At 37.5% G+C, this 19,358-nt stretch overlaps 1 protein-coding gene and 1 pseudogene across 4 annotated transcripts; both read right to left on the bottom strand.

Annotated features, from left to right (window-relative positions):
- Window positions 1-285: 285 nt before the first annotated feature.
- On the bottom strand, window positions 286-19,245 carry EIF2S1 (eukaryotic translation initiation factor 2 subunit alpha). 3 transcript variants are annotated; one of them, XM_081118015.1, is made up of 9 exons: window positions 18,964-19,157; window positions 16,987-17,043; window positions 14,649-14,890; window positions 10,262-10,341; window positions 8,317-8,468; window positions 3,603-3,709; window positions 2,372-2,469; window positions 1,655-1,798; window positions 286-826 (listed from the first exon to the last, which is right to left on the bottom strand). In XM_081118015.1, the coding sequence occupies exons 3-9, from the start codon at window positions 14,887-14,889 to the stop codon at window positions 701-703; spliced, it is 948 nt and encodes a 315-aa protein (XP_080974141.1). In that variant the 5' UTR covers window position 14,890; window positions 16,987-17,043; window positions 18,964-19,157; the 3' UTR covers window positions 286-700. The 3 variants fall into 3 exon arrangements, with proteins under 3 accessions (XP_080974141.1, XP_080974139.1, XP_080974140.1); XM_081118013.1 differs by lacking the exon at window positions 18,964-19,157 and adding an exon at window positions 17,971-18,063; XM_081118014.1 differs by lacking the exon at window positions 16,987-17,043 and having other exon boundaries at window positions 18,964-19,245.
- LOC308564620 (arginine-fifty homeobox-like) lies at window positions 10,755-11,428 on the bottom strand (annotated as a pseudogene). Its single transcript has one exon. The product of its transcript is annotated as an arginine-fifty homeobox-like (transcript).
- Window positions 19,246-19,358: the final 113 nt, after the last annotated feature.

Below are 19,358 nucleotides of genomic sequence, written 5' to 3'. Positions count from 1 at the left end.
ATGTGATAAATTCTCCCTCATACATTTCATCAATCTCAAACAGGTAAAAGGCACACAACCATATAATCCTTTAATTGCATCTTAAGGCTTTCCCCCCTAAGAGTCAACTTCCACTGCGGTTAAACTTAAAATGATTTTCTCTAAGTCCTCCTTTGGAAAGGACCTGTTGTATAGATCCTTTGAACACCTGCCCTTATATTTCTACATTTAGACTAAAATGAACAGAATTAGGGTCTTAGTAATCATAATGCTTTTAACTGGTGACAAGAAGGAAGAAGCCTATAGTTAAATATCCCAGAAATTTATTTAATGTTTGCTTGATACATTTATATAGAAAGGTTGGGACTATTTGCTTTGGGTGCCCCTGGTAAGTTGCATGGAGGCACTGAACTACAAAGAGGTGTCAATCTGGTGACATCAGAAATGGAAAACTCAATTTTATGACTGTTCTTAGCTTAAAGATTTGTCTCCTGTGAAGGCCACTCCCTTAAAAAATGCTCAATGTGTTAGAGCTACTGTGTGAAAACAGCCGACATTTTAGGAGGGCATTTCATGTTTTGGTCTGTTAGAGCATTTAAATACTTGGAAATAAAAATATTCAGCTTTGAAGTTTTCAATACTGGAAAACTTTTAAGTCTAGGGTTTATAGCCAGGAAGGGCTGTTTTGTATTCCTTAAACTGGACTCTGTTTCCCACAGAGTTAATCTTCAGCTTTGGCTTCCATTTCTTCTGCATCATCATCTCCATCCACTTCTGCATTTTCTCTCTCAAGCCTCTCCAGCTGCCTTGCAAGTTCAGTTTCATCTGTATCTGTGACCACTTTGGGCTGTGGAAGCAGAGGCATAATTTCAAAGTGAAGTAAATAGTACATAAAATTCAGTTTCAATGCTATTACTGCCTGGTATCTTAACTGTTAAACACTTTTCTTAACAACTCTGCTATATCTATTCACTTTTGAATGTTGACATATCACTAATAAATTCCATTAGTTCAATAATGTAAGATATTTATAAGAATAAGACAATACAGAAAAAAGAAATATGTGTGTATTAAAATGAAATACTACTATGTTATTTTTTTACAAGCAAAAACTGAAAGTATATGAAAATAATCTGTAGCTATGTCTTTCAAACCCAAAAGACATCCTATAAAAATGCATCTTCTAGGTTCAAAATAAATTATTTACTATTCCTTTCCAGAGAAGGAGTTACATATATATGTGTATTTACATAATGTATTAAATATTTTTCTATATACACATATGAAATTTAGGCTTTATTCTTGTTGAGATGAGGGAAATACAGGCAACTATACTTGTTTCTAATTCTGAGACCAAAATTTAAGTATTTCACATTAAATTCTGACAATAATAATTTTCATCATCTATTTTTTTCCTCAGTGGGGCGGGGTGGGGGACAACAGGACACCTACCACCACCAGTGACCACAGTTCTCAATAAACATCCCATGATAGTTCTAATTTACTTATAAAAAGCCCTTTTAAGGGACCCTCTGGGTCAATAATTATTTTATGCTTAGCAGAGATATAATCCTAAATGTATCTCATTTTTAAGATTTTAGAATGCAAATCATTTAGAGATGTTTTAAATTTCTTAAAAACTTTAAGAATAAGGCAAAACCACTCTTGACCTCACCTCCATTTGAACATTGAAGACACCCCTCTTTTCCTCAATCTTTTCTTTTATAACAGCCATAGCCTGGTTGAGGACAGAGAGGCCTTCTGTCCTCTCCAGGGTGGTTGTAGTCATTACATACCGAGGAGGAGCTATGAGGTTAATCTAAGGAAGAAGATAAAAATTCAATTGTGAGTATACCTGTAGAACACACAACTATTGGGATGTTCGAGAACTGTTTTGCTAACCTGCTTCCTTAACAGATCTGAACTCCCAAAATTTAACCCCCAATTTTATAGTCAGCAATTTGGGGTAGGTTTAATAATATCGCAAAAGCTAATTGGTACAGTGATCTAATAAAATCTACTGCAATACTGAATATGAAGAATGATGATTTCTGGGTGTCTTTGGTGGATAAACTAACTATAGCCATCATCAGCATAATGGATAATTTGTCTCTAAAACAAACAAAAATTCGATTTGGTTCTAAACTAAACGGAAAGAAATTCTAAGAGATTCTAAATAACAACCATTCAGTTAATTCTATTGCTAACGAAAGATTAAGAGGAAAACCTCCTAAAAACTGTGTGAATGAGAGAATATGTTGCTCTTTTCAAAATTCTATAAGCATATGGGTAGAACCTTTTTTAAATAAAATGTTTTTATTGATTTGAGAGAGAAGGGAAAGTGAGAAACATCGATCTGAAGCCTCCTGCAGGGAGAAAACTGACTGCTCACCTTGATGGGCATGGTTTCCGTGGAACAATTCAAACCTGCTCTCAGGGCTTCTTTCACGGCATCGATGCCTTCATAACCGTAACAAGCCACTTCGATATCTAAAGTTATAAAATTCAAAAGCTTATACCAAAGAATGCAAAAAATATTTACAGGCTTAAAAGAAATCAGAGATATGGCAGATACATGAGTATTCGAACACCTGTAAAAGTTTTCATCATCCTTTCAAGTAGGAACCAACCCCAGCTATTAACTTTCATAACTGAAACTATCTGAAATCATCTCTCTCATCCACATCAAGCCCATGAATGATGAAACTGTAAGACAGACACATTTAACAAACACCTTGAATTCTGGATATGCTTGGGTTAAAATCACGATTCCAACTTCTCTGTTTCTTATTTGTAAAATGGAGAGGAATGTTTTAAAAACTGAATGAAACAATAACTGCAAATTGTCAATAACAGTTTAGAAACTGCATACACAAAGCAATTCCACTTTTAGGAATTTGCCTTACAGAACACTTACATAAATGGGTAAATGTGTGTGTATACACACACACATATCGGTGTTAACTTATAGTGTTTTTTTTTTCTGTAATAATAAAAATTGGCACAATCTAAATGTTCTTCAAGAGGGGACTGGTTAAGTTAAAGTTCATCAGTCTATAGACTATTACTTAGCCATTGAAAAGAATGAAAAAGATTCCTGTTTTACATGGAAGGGCAACCATGATACACCAACTAGGAAAAGCTAGTTGGAGAAAACTTTGCATAGTATGATCTCATCTTCGTAAAAACAAAAACAGTTATATACGAATGTAAATAGCATACATTCCTATACAGCATATGAGTATAGAAAAAATGTCTAAAAGAACATATTCCAAACTATTAACAGTGGTTAACCCAGAGACCTGGAAGGATATTATTGTACTATTAGACTAATAAAATAGCAACCCCCTTAAAAAAAGGGCTAACTTGAGAGTGGAAGGGAGAGAGAGAAACACTGACTGCCTCCCGCATGCACCCCGACCAGGGCTGAGGATGGAGCCTGCAATCGAGGCACATGCCCTTGGCTGGAATTGAACCTGGGACCCTTCAGTTAGAGGGCCGACACTCTAACCACTGAGAAAAACAGCTAGGGTAATAATAACATATTCTTTGGTGAGGCTCATTAACAGCTTTTTTTGATACAGGTAAAATATTTTAACATCATTAAAAAAAAAATCATTTACCTGCTCGAATTTTGACAGCCTGTGGAGTCAAACGCCTATTAATATTATTAATGAGTACTTCCCGTTCATCTTCATTCAAATCTAAACTATCCAAAATAGATGGGTCTCTGATTAAAAAAAACACACAAAAAACAACAACAAAAGGTTAAGGTTACTTTACTGATAATTGCAATACCAAACACAATACCACACAATAATGTGTAAGAGCATAGGCTTCAGTGCTGTTTGATAACTATACGTCTTTGGGCCTTTCCATACTTCAGTTTCCAAATGTGTAAAATGAGGACAAAAACAGTGCAACTTAATGGATTGTGGTATTAAATGAAATAAAGCAGCATTTAGCAGTATGTGACAAATAGAAAACACCCAACTGATCATTATTAAAAGAAAAATTTCAGAGATCACGCTAAAGCAAGCAATTTACAATGTCTCCCAATACACCTGACATCCCACTATACTTAAGCACATCTGTGTAATTAGCAGTCCCTGCTTCAAGGAACTTACAATCTAATTGGAAAAGAACAAAAACATGGAAAAATTTAAAAAGTAAAACTGCATTCCTAGGAATTAGGAAAGATATTACTTCCAGCTACTGGGTCATGTCAGCAAGGGTCTTCACGGATAAAGTGTAATTTTACCTGACCTTCCTAAGTTCCACAAGACAGGGACCAGGGTCTTAGTCAATGACATGGTTGCTGAACAAATGACAAATGAAAAAAATAAAATAATGACTAAAAGAATGATAGGATTTTAATAGGCAAAGGTAGAACTGTTTTAAGAAAGGTACGATATATTAAAAAAGAAATGGCATGAGCTTAAAAAGCATAGGCTAAGGAATGAAAGGCAAAATAATTTGAGTAGAGGGAACTTTCATTTAATTAATACTGTCTACAAAGCAAAAGAAGACAAACCAAGAGAAAAATAGGCAAATGAGATAGACAGATGTTTCATAGAAAAAACAAATAGTCAATACATGAAAAGGTGTTAAGTTCACCAATAACTAACAGAATGCAAATCAAGACAAGATATTATTGTACATCCATCAGTTTGGCAAAAGGAAAAAAAAAAATCTGAGACATACACCAAATGTTGGTAAGGATGATGAGAAATAGGGATGCTCAGACAATTGCTAGAGGGAATATAAATAGAGAACCAATTTGAAGAGCATTTTGGCAAAATGAGTAAATTTAAAGATGCATGTAATTAATCCTATGACCAAACAATTCTATTCCTATCCTAGGTATATACCTTAGAACTCCCAAATGTGTACACACAGAGACAAGTACATCAGTATTCATCACAGCATTGTTAGAAAGGGGGGAGGGAGAAGGTGTGGGGTTGGATTACCTAAATATCTCTTAACAAAGGACCAGATAAAACATTTTCTCACAATAATACTACACAAAAATTATCACTAAATGAAAAAAAGTGAAGGGATTAGCCAAAGAACATATGTTTGTAACCCACAGACACAGACAACACTGTGGTGATGGCCAGAGGGAAGGGGGGGACAGGAGTTGGGTGGAGGTAGGCAAAGGGGGGCGGGGGGGAATGGGGATGTCTGTAATAGTATCAACAATAAAAGTAAAAAAAAAAAAAAAAAAGTCCTTCATGGTACAAAGAAGAAAGAATGTCTCTAATGGCTACACAAGAAATCAGTTATGGCTGTGGTAGACAGACTAACATTCCCCCAAAGATGTCCACGTCTTAATCCCAAGAATGTATGAATATGTTATCTTACATAAAAGAGACTTGGCAGATGTGATTATGTTAAGGATCTTGAGATAAGGAGATAATTCTGAATTACCTGAGTGGGCCCCACGTAATCATAAAGGTCCCTATAAGATGGAGGTGATGTGACAATGAAAGCAGGATATATATACTTATATTTTGGAAAAAAGTGTGGAAATGAATTTTCCCCTAGGACCTCCAGAAGGAACACAGCTCTGTCAATACCTTGGTTTTAACCCAGTAAGACCCATTTCAGAATCCAGACCTCCATAAATGTAAGAAAATAAATTTATTTTGTTTTAAACAAACAAGAAAACCCCAAACAAGAAATTAACATGAAGTAGGCATATATCTATCAATCTGGAGAAATCCTGTTCAATAACAGCCTTACGAGTAAAAATTCAACGATAAGAGTGATAGAGAGATAAAGTTTAAACATGTCCTTTCGGAATACACTTATTTATTTAAACCATAAAAATAGAAACTGTAATGATACACACTAATTTCAGAATAGTGGTTATCACTGATGAGTGAGTGAAATGGGTTGGGAAGGGTAAAACATTATTTCCAAATATCTCAGAAATTTTAATTCTTAATTAAAAGAAAAACATGGCAAAGAATTACTTAAATCTAAACAGTCACTACATGACTGATGATGCAAGAGAAGAATGTTAAGGGAATAATATATGCCAAGGCTGAGCGGTAATGGAGCTGAGTGCTGGAGATGGAAACTAAAGAGTTAAGCTGAGGCCAGATGATGACAGCAAGCCAAATTAAGAAATGTACTGGCCTGGCCGGTTTGGTTCAGTTGTTCAGAGTGCCAGCCCATGGACTGAAGGGTCGCAGGTTTGATTGCTGGTGAAGGGCACGTACCTTGTTTGCAGGCTCAATGCCTGGCCCCAGTAGGGGCACATGCGAGAGGCAACCAGTTGATGTGTCTCTCTCACATCAATGTTTCTCTCTCTCTTCCCCTCCTCCCTCCCTTCCACTCTCTCTGAAAAATCAATGGCTGAAAAATCAATGGCAAAATATCCTCGGGTGAAGATTTTAAAAAAAGAAGAAAAGAAATGTACTGACTAAGGAGCGCAGGACTGATGTCAGGGACGGCAGGAATATAAAACTCCGGATGGAACCAGAATGCCTGGGTTTAAATCTTGGCTCTACCACTTGCTGTGTGAACTTGGACAAACTTTTGACTCTCTACCTCAATTTCCTCATCTATAAGATAGGGATTAATAGAACTTATACCATAGGTTGTGAAAATTATATAAATATCAACTATTATAATTACTGCTATTTTCACCTCTTGGACAACATGAGATGGGAAAAAAAAAGTCACATGTAGGGGTAAACTGGAAGGGACTTGGAGAACCAAATGAGCCCGCTTGCCACAGGCTCTAACAGTCCCTAGGCCCCACTTGGACATTCTGAGGGCTGAGAGGACCATTATCTCTTGGCAACACAACGGTTAGGAAAGTAACCTAGGTGCAGTGTGAGGCTGCTTGTGGAGCATTAACGTTTAGGGAGGTACAGAAGTAGAGAGAACTGGAGTCTGGCTGTTAAAAGGAGAGGACACAGTGCTTGCTCAAAAAAAGTGAAGAGAATGTTGAGAAGTTTTTTTTTTAGTGTAAATGGGAGAAATAACGCATTTTTATGCTTCTGGAGCAAAACCAATTAAAGGAAAGATTGAAGACCCGAGAGATGAAATAACAGATGGAAAGAGGTCCCTGAGCAGTAGCTGGGCACAGGTGATAAAATTAGTTTGAGAGCAGGAGGGATACGAATTCCAGTGTGATGGGAGCACAGGAAGGAGGCAATGACAGGTGGATGGAGATAAGGTGGATGGAGGAAGTAGAGCAGAGCCTGCATAATGGCTTCTATTTTCTTTATAAAATAGGTAGTGAATGCACCAAGTGACAGTGAGGGAAGAGGGGTGGAGTATCTGAGGAAGAGTGGGCATCCCAGAAAGCTCTAAAATAGCCACTCTAAGAATGGGAAGATGAACTGACCAAGAGCAGAGAATGTAGGGCAGCAGTGAAGGCCCAGCTGGGGCTGAGACCATGAATATGCAGGGGCACCAACATGCAAGACTGTGGTTTTTTTCCTAGCAGCACTCAGCAATCTACAGGTGCAGAGAAGGCAGGAATATCGATCCAAGGCTGGATGTAACAGGGCAAAAGCTCATGATATTGGCAAGAAAGTTGTTGAAATGATGGACCACGGTGGAGCTACTCTGAATAAGAAAGAGAAGGCAGAAAGGGGTGAAAAGATAGGGAGAAAAAAAAAAGTTTGGAATCAGAGCCTGACATAAGAACTAAGAAGACACAGAGTAGGACTAACTATGCAGGAGCTGGAGGGACAGGGGGATGTGGTAAAAAAAAGAGAATGTGTGAATTAAAGGTTTTGGAGGCAGAGCAAATTCTGGTGATAGTAGATCTAGGGAAGCCATATGGAAGGCTGGCTAAAGTGTCATGGGATGAAGGTTTAAGGAATTGTGAGAAAAAGAAAACAAGAGGTTACAGTTTTAGATGAGACATCTACACTGGCCCTGAAGTCACCTAGGACAATAAAAAAACTAGGAGAAGGAAATGGATAGGGAGAAGTATGAGATGGAACCATACGGTTTATGAAGCTATATAAATTATAAGCCCTGACCGGGTAGCTCAGTTGGTTAGAATGTTGTCCCGATATGCCAAGGTTGCGGGTTCGATCCCCGGTCCGGGTGCATATAAAAAGCAACCAATGAATGCATAAATAAGTGGAACAACAAATGGATGTCCCTCTCAAATCAAAGAATAAAAATTTAAAAATTAAAAAAAAATTATATAGGGTTGGCCATACAAAATTGGCCCATATGATGGGCCTTTTATACTGAAATATTTTAATCTAAATTTGTACTATTACATGTCAGGCTCTCAACCTGCATGCTAGACCCAGCAGCTGTGATATGAAAGTAGAAGCAGAGCCAAAAAGATGTTCTTACGAGACTGCATGCTTAAATGCATCATAGGCACCATATCCAGGTCTCTTATACTTGTCATCAAAGACCCAAGCAGTCCTCTGGAACAGGCTTTCCAGTTGCTCATCCTTGGTGTACTCTAACACCTCAGCAACATGACGAAGAATGCTGTAAACCTAGAAACAAAATGAAGGGCTCAACAATTCAAAGGTTAAGAGATCTATTAAAAAAATAGGTATTTTTACACTTGACTGGATAGTATATAAAAACAAACCTTTAGTTAATTTGACTATAACAATTGCTTAACAACGAAAGATCGCCATACAACAAATTCTTTTCCACAGAGAAATATTTGCTTTCCCATAATCTCAACTGGGTATAACAAGTAGAAATAGTACAGAATTTAGCATCCTGACACCCAGGTTAAGTCTTGACTCTGAGATAGATTAACTTCTCTGTTTCCTCACTTGGAAAAGAGAGGTAGTATCTCTCCTTTTTACTGCACAGAGCTCTTATATAGATCAAACATATACAAATGCACACTATAAATGGAAAACATTATATAAATGTCTTACACAAATGTATAAAATTTGTATATTATACAAATCCTGTTAAATAAATATAAGGTATTATTACTACCACTTCTTTTGAGAGAGATCATGGAACCAGGATTGAGATTTCAGTATTTCTTTTACTGTTATCATTTAACAGTTATCCTTCAATCTTATCCAGTACTGCCAAACTTTTTCTAATCTCCAAAAAATACAAGGGCTTAAAGGAGAAAAAGAGTATAGAAAGGAGTTTTTCATGTTAATTATATATGAAAATTGAGTGAGGAAAGGTATTAACATTGGCTATTCATTCTTTCATCTTATCATCCTGGTAAGACCTACTAATAGTCATTTTGGAAGTTTCCTAGAGTAGTGCTTCTCAAATGTGGATTCTCAAACTTGTTGGGACTTGAGATCCTGCATTTCTAATAAGCAATCAGGTGATGCTAATGCTGTTGGTCCACAGACCATATTCTGAGTGGCAAGGTCCTAGAGTTTATTAAAAAGGGAATTTAGTGATAGCACTTTTGAATATGTAAACCAGACTGCAGTAATAATAAACACATCAGTAAAACAAAGGGAAAGACTGGGTAATGGTCTGATGGTTTTTAGATTTTTATTCTATTTTACTAGGGTTGAACAAGATTTTAAAATCTCTTCATTTAACATCGTTTTCTTGGCACTTTATTTCTAGGGAAGAAACACAAGTGTCAGAAGAGAACAAAAGACACAAGAGAAGGGCAAACAAGAGAGAAACAATGGAAACAGTGCCATCAAGAACCAAGGATCTAGGGAATGAAGGATAATCTAAACAGGACCAGAGAACAGAACAATCCAGACATAAGATGAATGCAGAAATGGCTGTTCTTGCTTTATTCATGCTTACTGTGGGGAAGTAAAAAATTATAGCATTAAAAAAAATAATAACCTTAACTAGGGAAAAAACCAAAAACTAGTAACAGGCCTCTCTGTTAACAGGCCTTATTTTCCTAGATTCGCAAACATTTCACAAACATTGCTCTTTCTTAATGTACAACAATTGGTTATCTCTGTGATCCTTATCCCAGAATAGGGAACAAAGTCAACTACACATTATTATGACAAGCCAACTCAACTGAAATCACCCACTGTTAATTTATTCCTAAAGTAGCTTAAAACCACTAACATCCAGTATTGTTCTGAGAATATTAGATCATAAGCAATACTCTGAGATAGGAACCCCATGACATAAAAAAGCTATAGTCATACTCTTCTGATATTAAGTGTTTAAATCATTTTTCTATGTAACATGTAACTGGAAGTGAAAATGTAGTTACAGAAAATGTAGATTATTATTTTTTTTTGCCAGGAATATGACTTGCTGATTACTTACTAAGCACATCAAATAGTGAATTAATTTGACTCAAAAATCAACTTACAGTTTTGGATTTGGTGAATTTATCTTCACATTTGATTGCTTCCTCTGGAGAAACTCTTCTTTTCGACAAATCAATGTATCCTGAATGAAAAAATTTTGAAAAAAATTATCTCTATCCAGATGCCAGCGTACTACTGTGGCAAATTTTCACAACCAGCTGCTTGGTTGGTATACCTACACTTACGCCCCATTAAAATCCTATCAACAAAATACTGCATAAGTACAAGATGAGAAATTTTTTGTTTTCAGAACTGCATCTTTATTATCATGTAATTACCTCATTGGAGGGAACTAAATTTTCAATTACCCAAATTAAAGCTAGTCAAAAGATTCTCTATTTGTTTATTTGGCGTCCATTCACCAATTTTATTAACTATATTTTCTCTCTATTTTTTCCTATACAATCTGGTATTAGTACTTTGATCAGAGAAATTCGAAGTCCACCATACTGGAGGGGTTGATATTCCAGGCTATCTCTTACAGGCTGCAAGGCCTCAGTTTGTCATACTGAATGAGGTTTGACCAGGAAACAGACCTACAGCTACACCAGCAAAGATGCTAAGAGAAGAACCCTGTTCTTCTAGCTGAGGTCTGTGGATGAGCGATACTGATATAGAGAGTGGAAAGAAGAGTCAGATATTTCATTCTCATTAGGAAAACAAGTTCAATGGTTTGGGCTATGTCACAGGCATCAGAGTACAAAGCAGGAACCAAGGCCATTAGCCTCTCCAACAGAGGAGCTTGCATTTGGACATCACTCAGTGATGACAGAGTCCCATGCCCAATTGCAAGGGCCTAAGGGTGGAAAGGAACCACAGAAATCTGAAACACACAGGGAAAAATAAGGTCTGGTTGATGTTGTGGGTGACGAGGGCACATTTTGGCTGGAAGAATCTGGTTTGGTTGCTTTAGTGATAGTTGTTTTTGCTGCTGCTGCTTTCTCAATTTGACTCACCAGTTTCTCAACCAAGTCTTTATTGTTGACTCCGGTAGGTTGAGTTTCAAAGCAAGTTTCTTTTGAAGGTTTTTATCTGGAAACATAGTGTAGGAAAAGAGCCTCCAACTGTTCATGCTGTGTGTGTATGAAAGAGGTATGTTTTTGGTGTTTCTTCCATATCATGGAACCAACTGGATTCTGTGGTACCAGGTTCATGCTAAAATCAACCATGTGGATAAAGAGTCTGGCTGGGGATTCTCTGGGGCCACCTGTTCATCAGGGGTGCTGACATCTGGGATGACAAGCTGTGATCAACTTTGTCTTCTTGTAGCATATCAATACTGTAATCACACAGGTAGACAAAAGAGTGTGTCTGGAGAGTCCCAGACGCTCCTCTGTTCATCAGAGCACCAGAGACCTGCACTGGTGCTCTGACATTTGTGGCCTGGCTGACTGGGTGGGAAGAGAAACCCCTTTCCCAGGCCAGTCAATTCTTAGAGATAGCAAAGGGCTCAACTGCAGCAGCCTTTCACATGCCACCTAACCAATCCAGAGCCCATATCCCTAAACATTTCCTCATCAAAGTCTCACACACCAAGCCAATCATCCAGTCCCCCTGCCCTAAATCAGCCCAAAGCCAGGTACCAGACCACCAGAACAGCTGTGATGCCTCAAGGCCTGCCAAAACTATTTAAACTAGCCAACCCTACACTGTTTACCCTGATCTGCCTTGCCTTTCCCATGGAAATCTTAATAAAGGCTCTGGCTTTCCCCTTGCTCCTTCTGCTTCCTGACAAATCTGGTGCTTCCCCATGTGGTCCTCCATGACAAAGGCTTGTCCTCATCTCCTGGGAAACTTACTAAAAATCTTCTTTCAATGGCATTGGCCTCTCCATGTAATCAGTCACCTCCATAAATTAAAATCCTACCAGTGCAGATAGAGCCCAGCATTCTAAAGAATTCAGGAGGGAAAAAAGGTCTTTAAAATGTACCTACACATTTTTTATTTTAGGCATCACCTCTCTTTGGTCTTTAGTATTTCTTATAATGCGGGTCTATTTGGTAATAAATCCTCTTAGTTTCTATTTACCTGAGTTCTCATTTTGATCTTCACTGTTGAATATTTTCTTTAGATACAGAATTCTGGTTTGACAGTTTTCTTTCAGTACTTTAAAGATGTCATTCAATGCTCTGACCTCATTATTTCCAATAAGAATACCACAGTAATTTATATTACTATTCCTCTGTAAATAATGTGTCATTTTCCCTGGCTACTTTCAAGATTTTCTCTTTATCTGTTTTTCAATAGTCTGATATGCTTAGATGCAATCTTATTAGTATTTATCTTTGAGGTTTGCTAGCCCCTCCAATTTACATTTTTCCAGCAAATACGGGAAACTTTTGGACATGATTTCTACAAATATATTTCCTGCCCTTTCCTTTTCTTTTGGAATAGAACTTTTGATATTTGACAGGTTTTTTCCTGTTCTTCAGATTGGTCCTATTTTAAATGAACTATCTTCAAGTTTCACTGTCATCGTTAATCTGTTAGCTCATCCAGTGAATTTTTTAGATATTGTACTTCTGATTTGTAGAATTTATATTGCTTTTTTTGTGTGAAAGTTTCTAATTTCTCTATAGAGATTTCATTTTGTTCATTACAAGCATATTTTCCTAATATCCTTGAGCAGTTACAATATCTGCTAATTCCAACATAAGGCTTATCTCTAGGTCAGTCTCCACTGATTGCCCTTTCTCTTCTGTACGGGCCGTATTTTCCTGTTTCTTCAAATGTTTGGCAATTCTGGACTGTATCCCGAACACTGTGAATGGTATGTGACGAACTCTGAATTTCTTTATGTTCCCCTTAAAGATACTGATTTTGTTACAGCAGGCAGTTAATTCAGAACTATAAGGTCTGTCTCCCAGGTAGAAAGCAACTGAAACCTGCTTAGTTTTTTAACCTGTAGAGAGTTAAGCATAATTCATATATAAATTTAGGAGTTTTTCTTGTGTCTCTTTCTCTGACCTCTGTTACTACTTTTTAACTGCTGTGGTTATTCCGAACTATCACCTCTGGTTCTCAAGCCATTTAGACTGTAGGTTTCCACTAGAATATTGGCTTGAAGCTATCTGTGACACACATTCAGACAAAAAGCTGCAAAACTTATCCAGGCAATTCCTTTCTTCCTTCAATTTCAGCCTGCTTTTGATTGTTACCAATGTCTTTAGTTTAAAAAAAAAAAAAAAAATTAAATCAGGGTTTAAAGCTGTTATTTTTAAAGGTTTGTCCAATAGAAACTAATCTTCTAGCATCCTAAATGGATCCCCCTCCATAGGATCTTCCATACTCTGCTTTTTTTCCTTATCTTATCCTGGACACCTTTCCACATCAGAAGTGTCATGATTTATTTCACCATGATTCTGATTATTTCCTGTTTTTAATTAATACTGCAAAAACAATGCAGCTATTATTTTTACATGTATCTATTGCATATGCAAATAAAATATTTTTCTGATTGCAGGTGGACATTTGATTCCTTGTTATATATTTTTTATAAGAATAACGAAATACAAGATAAGACAGCATTCTAGGTCATTCTGGGGCAGTGACATGAAGACTTATTAAAGTTTAAGGAATACAGTAGTCCCCTCTTATCCACAGGGGATATGTTTTAAGACCCCCCAGTGGATGCCTGAAACTGCAGCTAGTTCCAAACTCTATATATACTACTTTTTGCCCTATACATCCATAGTTTTTCATTTAAAGGATGCACTTATGCCTTTTCTTTGGCGTATCTGAATTGCCAACAACACTACTTTATACTTTGGGGCTATTCAGTAAAATAATGGTTAGTTGAACACAAGCACTGCAACTTGACAGTCAATCTGATAACTGAGATGGCTACTAAGTTACTAATGGGCAGGTAGTGTATACAGTGTGGATATGCTGGACAAAGGGGTGATTCACGTACTGGGCAGAAAGGCTAGAGATTTCACCATGCTACTCAGAATGATATGCAATTTAAAACTTATAAATTGTTTATGTACCATGGTCTGAAAATATTAAATGAAAAATGCCTCTGGGAATAAAATTCAAGTTATTTGACCCATAAAAATGAGCCCTGTGATGTACTAATTAAACCACTAACTTAAGAGGTCTTGCTTAGATGGCTAACTGGCATCCTTCCGTAACAACTTTGTACGTTAAAGAATTTATAAAACAAGGTGTTCTGGTTTTTTACTGTAGTAGGCAATTTACAAAAAATACATTTTATAATAAACCATTTTAAATCTGAAAGTTATAAAGAATGGGCCAAAAGTAGGGGTACAGTTGTTCGTATGGAAAATACCGTAATTAATATTAATACAAGAATAAACTGTGTTGCATACTCACAACCATAAACCTACTTTTGCCCCACCCTGTATTTTAGGTATTTTTCTCACTTACCTTTTTCTTTGTCCACTCTAATGACCACCACACATTCATTCCTGCCAATTCGGATGAGTTTGTTTATAGAACGAATACGCCTTCTGGACAACTCACTAAGAAGAATCATGCCTTCAATATTGTTATATTCCAGCAAGCTGACGTAAGCCCCCATTTCAGCGATGGACCTTACATTCACCATCACTACATCTTCCACCTCAGGAAATTTGTGTTGATAAAATCTACAACTCAGACCCGGCATTCTGCAATTTAAACAAAGGAATCAAGTAAGTGCTCAGTTAAGGTCAAAATAAAGTGTCAGTCAATTTTCCATAGTTTGCTAGTGAATTTGCTGGAAGAAGTTGCTAGTCTTCTTACCTCTTTAAACTTCTTAAATGGTATCAGAAAATAGATGATGTCTAGGAACCAAGCTTTAATTTATATATTGCTCCACATTTTTGTAAGGCTGGGTGATTCTCTGCCATCAGTTTCAGAAGAATCATAAAAAATAATGACCATCTATAAAGTACTCTGAGATCTAAGGATTAAAGGTACACCTCAAGAGTTTAATACTACTTTACTACCACCACTTCAAGAAAAAACAAATGATGGGACGCATCAATAAACCTATCAGCAAATTCTAAAGCTATTCTTTCTCCTCATCAGCTGAGACTGTATATGCTGCTATCCACTACATAAAAAAGGAAGAATCTTCTTTAACTTAAATCCTAACCATAACTGTATATTAAATGATATACTCTATAATTTATTATAGCCAAAATTATAAGATCACATATCAGGACAAACACTAAGTTTATTAATCACAACAGATATTAAATTGAACTAACATGTACCCTCCTATCCAAATTTTCCAGCTTCTAATTTTTTCATCACTCCCAAATACTCTTACCTTTTGTTGATTAGGTATACCCAATCTTGAGAATAGATTTATAGATCTCCATTACTATAAAATTCAAGTTTCTCTTAACTTACAAGCATTAAGTGTATTTAAAACTATTCCCTTTGATCCACCCAACCTACTTTCAGCAATATTCCTTTTATGACCCACAAGCCTAAAATCATACCATAAATAGAAATATATTTTTAAACAGAAGCTCTCAAACTAATCATAGTTGATGATTTTCATTTTCTTCAAACCTTAACCAGTTTACTCATCAAAGCTCAGAAAACAGGCAGTAATAGGACCTAAATGCCTACAAAAATTTGTGAAAATTTACTAACTTATCTTTTTCTTATTAATTGGGAAATAAGGCTGCCATTACTTGATCTTAAAGACAGAACATCCATATCCAGCTCACAGGCCACCAGAGTTGTGCTGCAGTGCTAACTGTCCCCACATGTATCTTCCCACTGATTTATATACATCTTTCCACTACCTACAGGGTCCTGTATGATCTGGCTGCTGCTTATCTTCCTGAAGTTCTACTTCTCTTAATTTTATAGATGAAGAAACTGAAACATAGGTTAAGCAACTTGTTCTGTCATATACTACTGACCAGTGATAGTGTCAGAATTTGAACCTTTGAAGTTTGGATCTACAGTCTGTGCTTATTCATTAGGCAATATTTTCTCTCAACATTATTGATATATTACAATTAGACACACCTTAAACAAAAAGTAACATTAATATACATATTTAGTGCTGAAGCATATACTGTAGATTAGTAAAAACTTTTAGTGCTAATCTATCCTGTTTAACAAAAAAATAAAGCAGCACATTCATAATAGTGGCAGAGATGTATTTCTCTGTGGCTTGACAAAATAGAGGTTTAGGAAATAAAGGGCAGTGGACATTCAATGGCCAGGATTACCCACCAAAAAAACAGCTGAGCAGGTCATTTCATTTTCAGTAGGTTTTTTTTTTTTGGCAGGGATGGGGGGCTATTGTCAAATATCTGTATATAAAGTACTAAAATTTGAGAGCTAAAAATGTTTTGAACTGGGTATCAAAATAAAATGATGTCATGGAGATCTGTGAAATAGTTTTAAGAAATTTAATATGTGCTACCCACATTTACTTATCAAGTTTCTTCAAATAGTAAAGCTGATAATTTGAGGGAAATAAGGCTCAACTTGAGGGTTAAAGAACACAGGCAACAGTGTAAAAGAATTCTGAAGGGAGATATAAATGCTACAGCCGTAGGGGGTTCAAGTCTCTTTGCAATATATAAGGTAAATAAAGGAATACCGCTAACAGTATGCTATTCAGTCTTGTGTGGTTTTTGTTTTTTTTAAAATGGTCAGAATTCTCAAGCCCAGAAAGAGCACAGTGTTCAGCGTCCTAGGGCGAGGGTGTCACTGCATTTTCCTGAGGCGCCCCATCTCAAAGCATCCTCACTTTAAGTATATTGAAGAGGCTGTACAGTCACTTGGCTCACTTTCCTTCACGAGATTCCTGGTAAGTACAAAAAGAGTGCATTTCACAAAGAGCCTGCATATTGGTTGACAAATTTTGAACATATCTCCTTATTTACGCTAATAATTACACTAACTTTTAAAAAAGCAGTCAGGAAAATAGAAGCCACAAGTTAGGCATCTATCAGTCCTTTATATAATTTTCAAAGCCCTTTGACTTCAGGCAAGTAGCATAGTGAATTTTGTGAATAGTTGTACATGTGGGTACCAGTCTTTGCTATCTTACTTACTAGCTAGTTTGAAAATGTGTTCCCACTGAATTGTAGTTTCTAGTCTGTGCCATGTACCGCACACGGATTTGCGGAGAGTATCAAATGAGATAAAATACACATAAAGGAAATATTATTTCCATTTTGTAGCTTAGAATTTAAGTTTGGAATGGGAAACAAAGTAATAAGCCAGTAACTGCAAAATAAGAGGTACTATGAAAGGATCACAGCAGAGCAATCAATTAACAGGGAGCCAAGGAACAGAAATATTAAGTGACTTCCTAAAAACAAATGCTTAGTAAGTATTAGAACACAAGCTAAAAACAAGTCTTACGACATTAAATCCAGGGTGTCTTGAACCCACAGAATCTCAATATGTCACAGTACTGCAAAACCATATGAGTTCTTTGTTAAAGAATGTCCATCTTTCAGAATACATTAACAAAACTCCAAGCTAATTTCAAATACCCTGCACTGTCAGCAGCTTTGCTTAGTTAAATGGTAGGTAGGACTTCTTTCTTAAACCAGTGTATGGCGAAGTCAGCATAATGGATACAGGAAGTCCACATTCGTTTCCAAATGACATGTATTATGTGTTAGAAACAACTCTTGTGGTAAACAGTCTAACACGCTCTCTGAATGCTAGTTTTTAGTATAGGAGTGCTACAGAAAAAAAAAGCACTTTTAAATGATCTCACTGTAGTTGCAAAAGGAAGCACCAGGATCTACAAACACCACTGTGCATCTCTGAGATCTTCTGGCATCAGAAACTGAGAATTGGCAGTATAGCTCTGTAAGTAGAATTAATTCCCAAACTGTTCAAAGACACACAGTCACAAGTTTTTTCTTGAATAACAACTTCAACTGAGAGAAAAACCAAGACTTCTCTGTTAGTCCCCCCTCCCCACGAAACAACGTTTCTTGTTTAACAAAAATTAAAGTAGCTTAAGTTTGGGGAATAATAAAAGCGACCTCAGGCTGAATAGGTACCTAACCTTAAAATTTCCTTAAGTTTTCGTTTTACTTCACTGTAAGACCACAGCCTGTAATTCTGTGGTCATCGGTGCTGAAATACGGCAGGCAGACAGACGGGAAGCGTACTAAACTCCACAGCATGTTTTAATTTGAAGGAGTGACTCATTCTATAGAAATGCTCATCTCGAGCGATAAGGCAGTATGGGCTTCAATTTTTAAAAAATAAACGATCAAATGAATAAATTACTCATGGACCCTTTATATCCCAGCTCTTGCCTAACCTGTAACCCATCCCAGTGGTCCCTTGAGGTGTCCGGTCTGGTTTCCACTGAGAGGTGGTACTTTCTGTGACCGAAAGAAAAAAAAAAAGGTCGGAATTGTCAAGCCCGGAAGGAGCGAAGTGCACAGCGTCCTCGGGGGTGTCGCTGCGTTCCCCCAAGGCGCCCCCACCTCAAGGCAGCCTCCCTTTAAGTGTACTGAAGAGGAGGTGCAGTCAGTCGGCCCCCTCTCCTTCACGAGACTCCTCCGCTCGTAGAGGCACCTCTGCAACACGGCAAGACCGACGCGACGCCGGCGGGTGGTGGCGGCGGTGTCCAAACACTTCCCGCGCACGGACGGGAGAGGTGCTAGCCAGGGGCCTACCTTCTCTCGACCACCCACGTACGGGACACAAGCACAGCGAATTCTCTGAGAAACCGATCTAGAGGACTAGTCACCTGAGGTATACGTCTGGATCCCACAGTGGAGTCTGGGGCCGCGCTTCTGAATCGTAGAGATCACACTTGACCCGCCGCCGCCGCCGCCGCTCCTCCTCAGCGTGCGCTTCGCTCAACCCCACGGCGCATGCGGCACCACCTCGCAACACGCCAGCGCCAACGGAATAGAGGCCCTTCTTCCCCACTGACCATAGAGTCCAGGTCCTCCGAGAACAAGGAAGAACGTAGATCACAGGAGGACTTGAAAATTACACTTTCTCAAAGCTTCGTTTAGTTTCCTATAAGTAACCTTCAAGGCGCAGGGAAGAGGGAGGACTCTGTTTCCTTGTCCCCGAAGAATAAATTCTATCTCAAAGGTTGGGCCAATCATGAGGTGGCGCTGTGACCAAAGATGA

This window comes from Miniopterus schreibersii, assembly GCF_964146895.1.
Source record: "Miniopterus schreibersii genome assembly, chromosome: 1".
In the NCBI taxonomy this organism is placed as follows: Eukaryota; Metazoa; Chordata; class Mammalia; order Chiroptera; family Miniopteridae; genus Miniopterus; species Miniopterus schreibersii.
The sequence above is the reverse complement of the archived record's forward strand: the minus strand, read 5'-3'. Positions and strand labels throughout refer to the sequence as shown.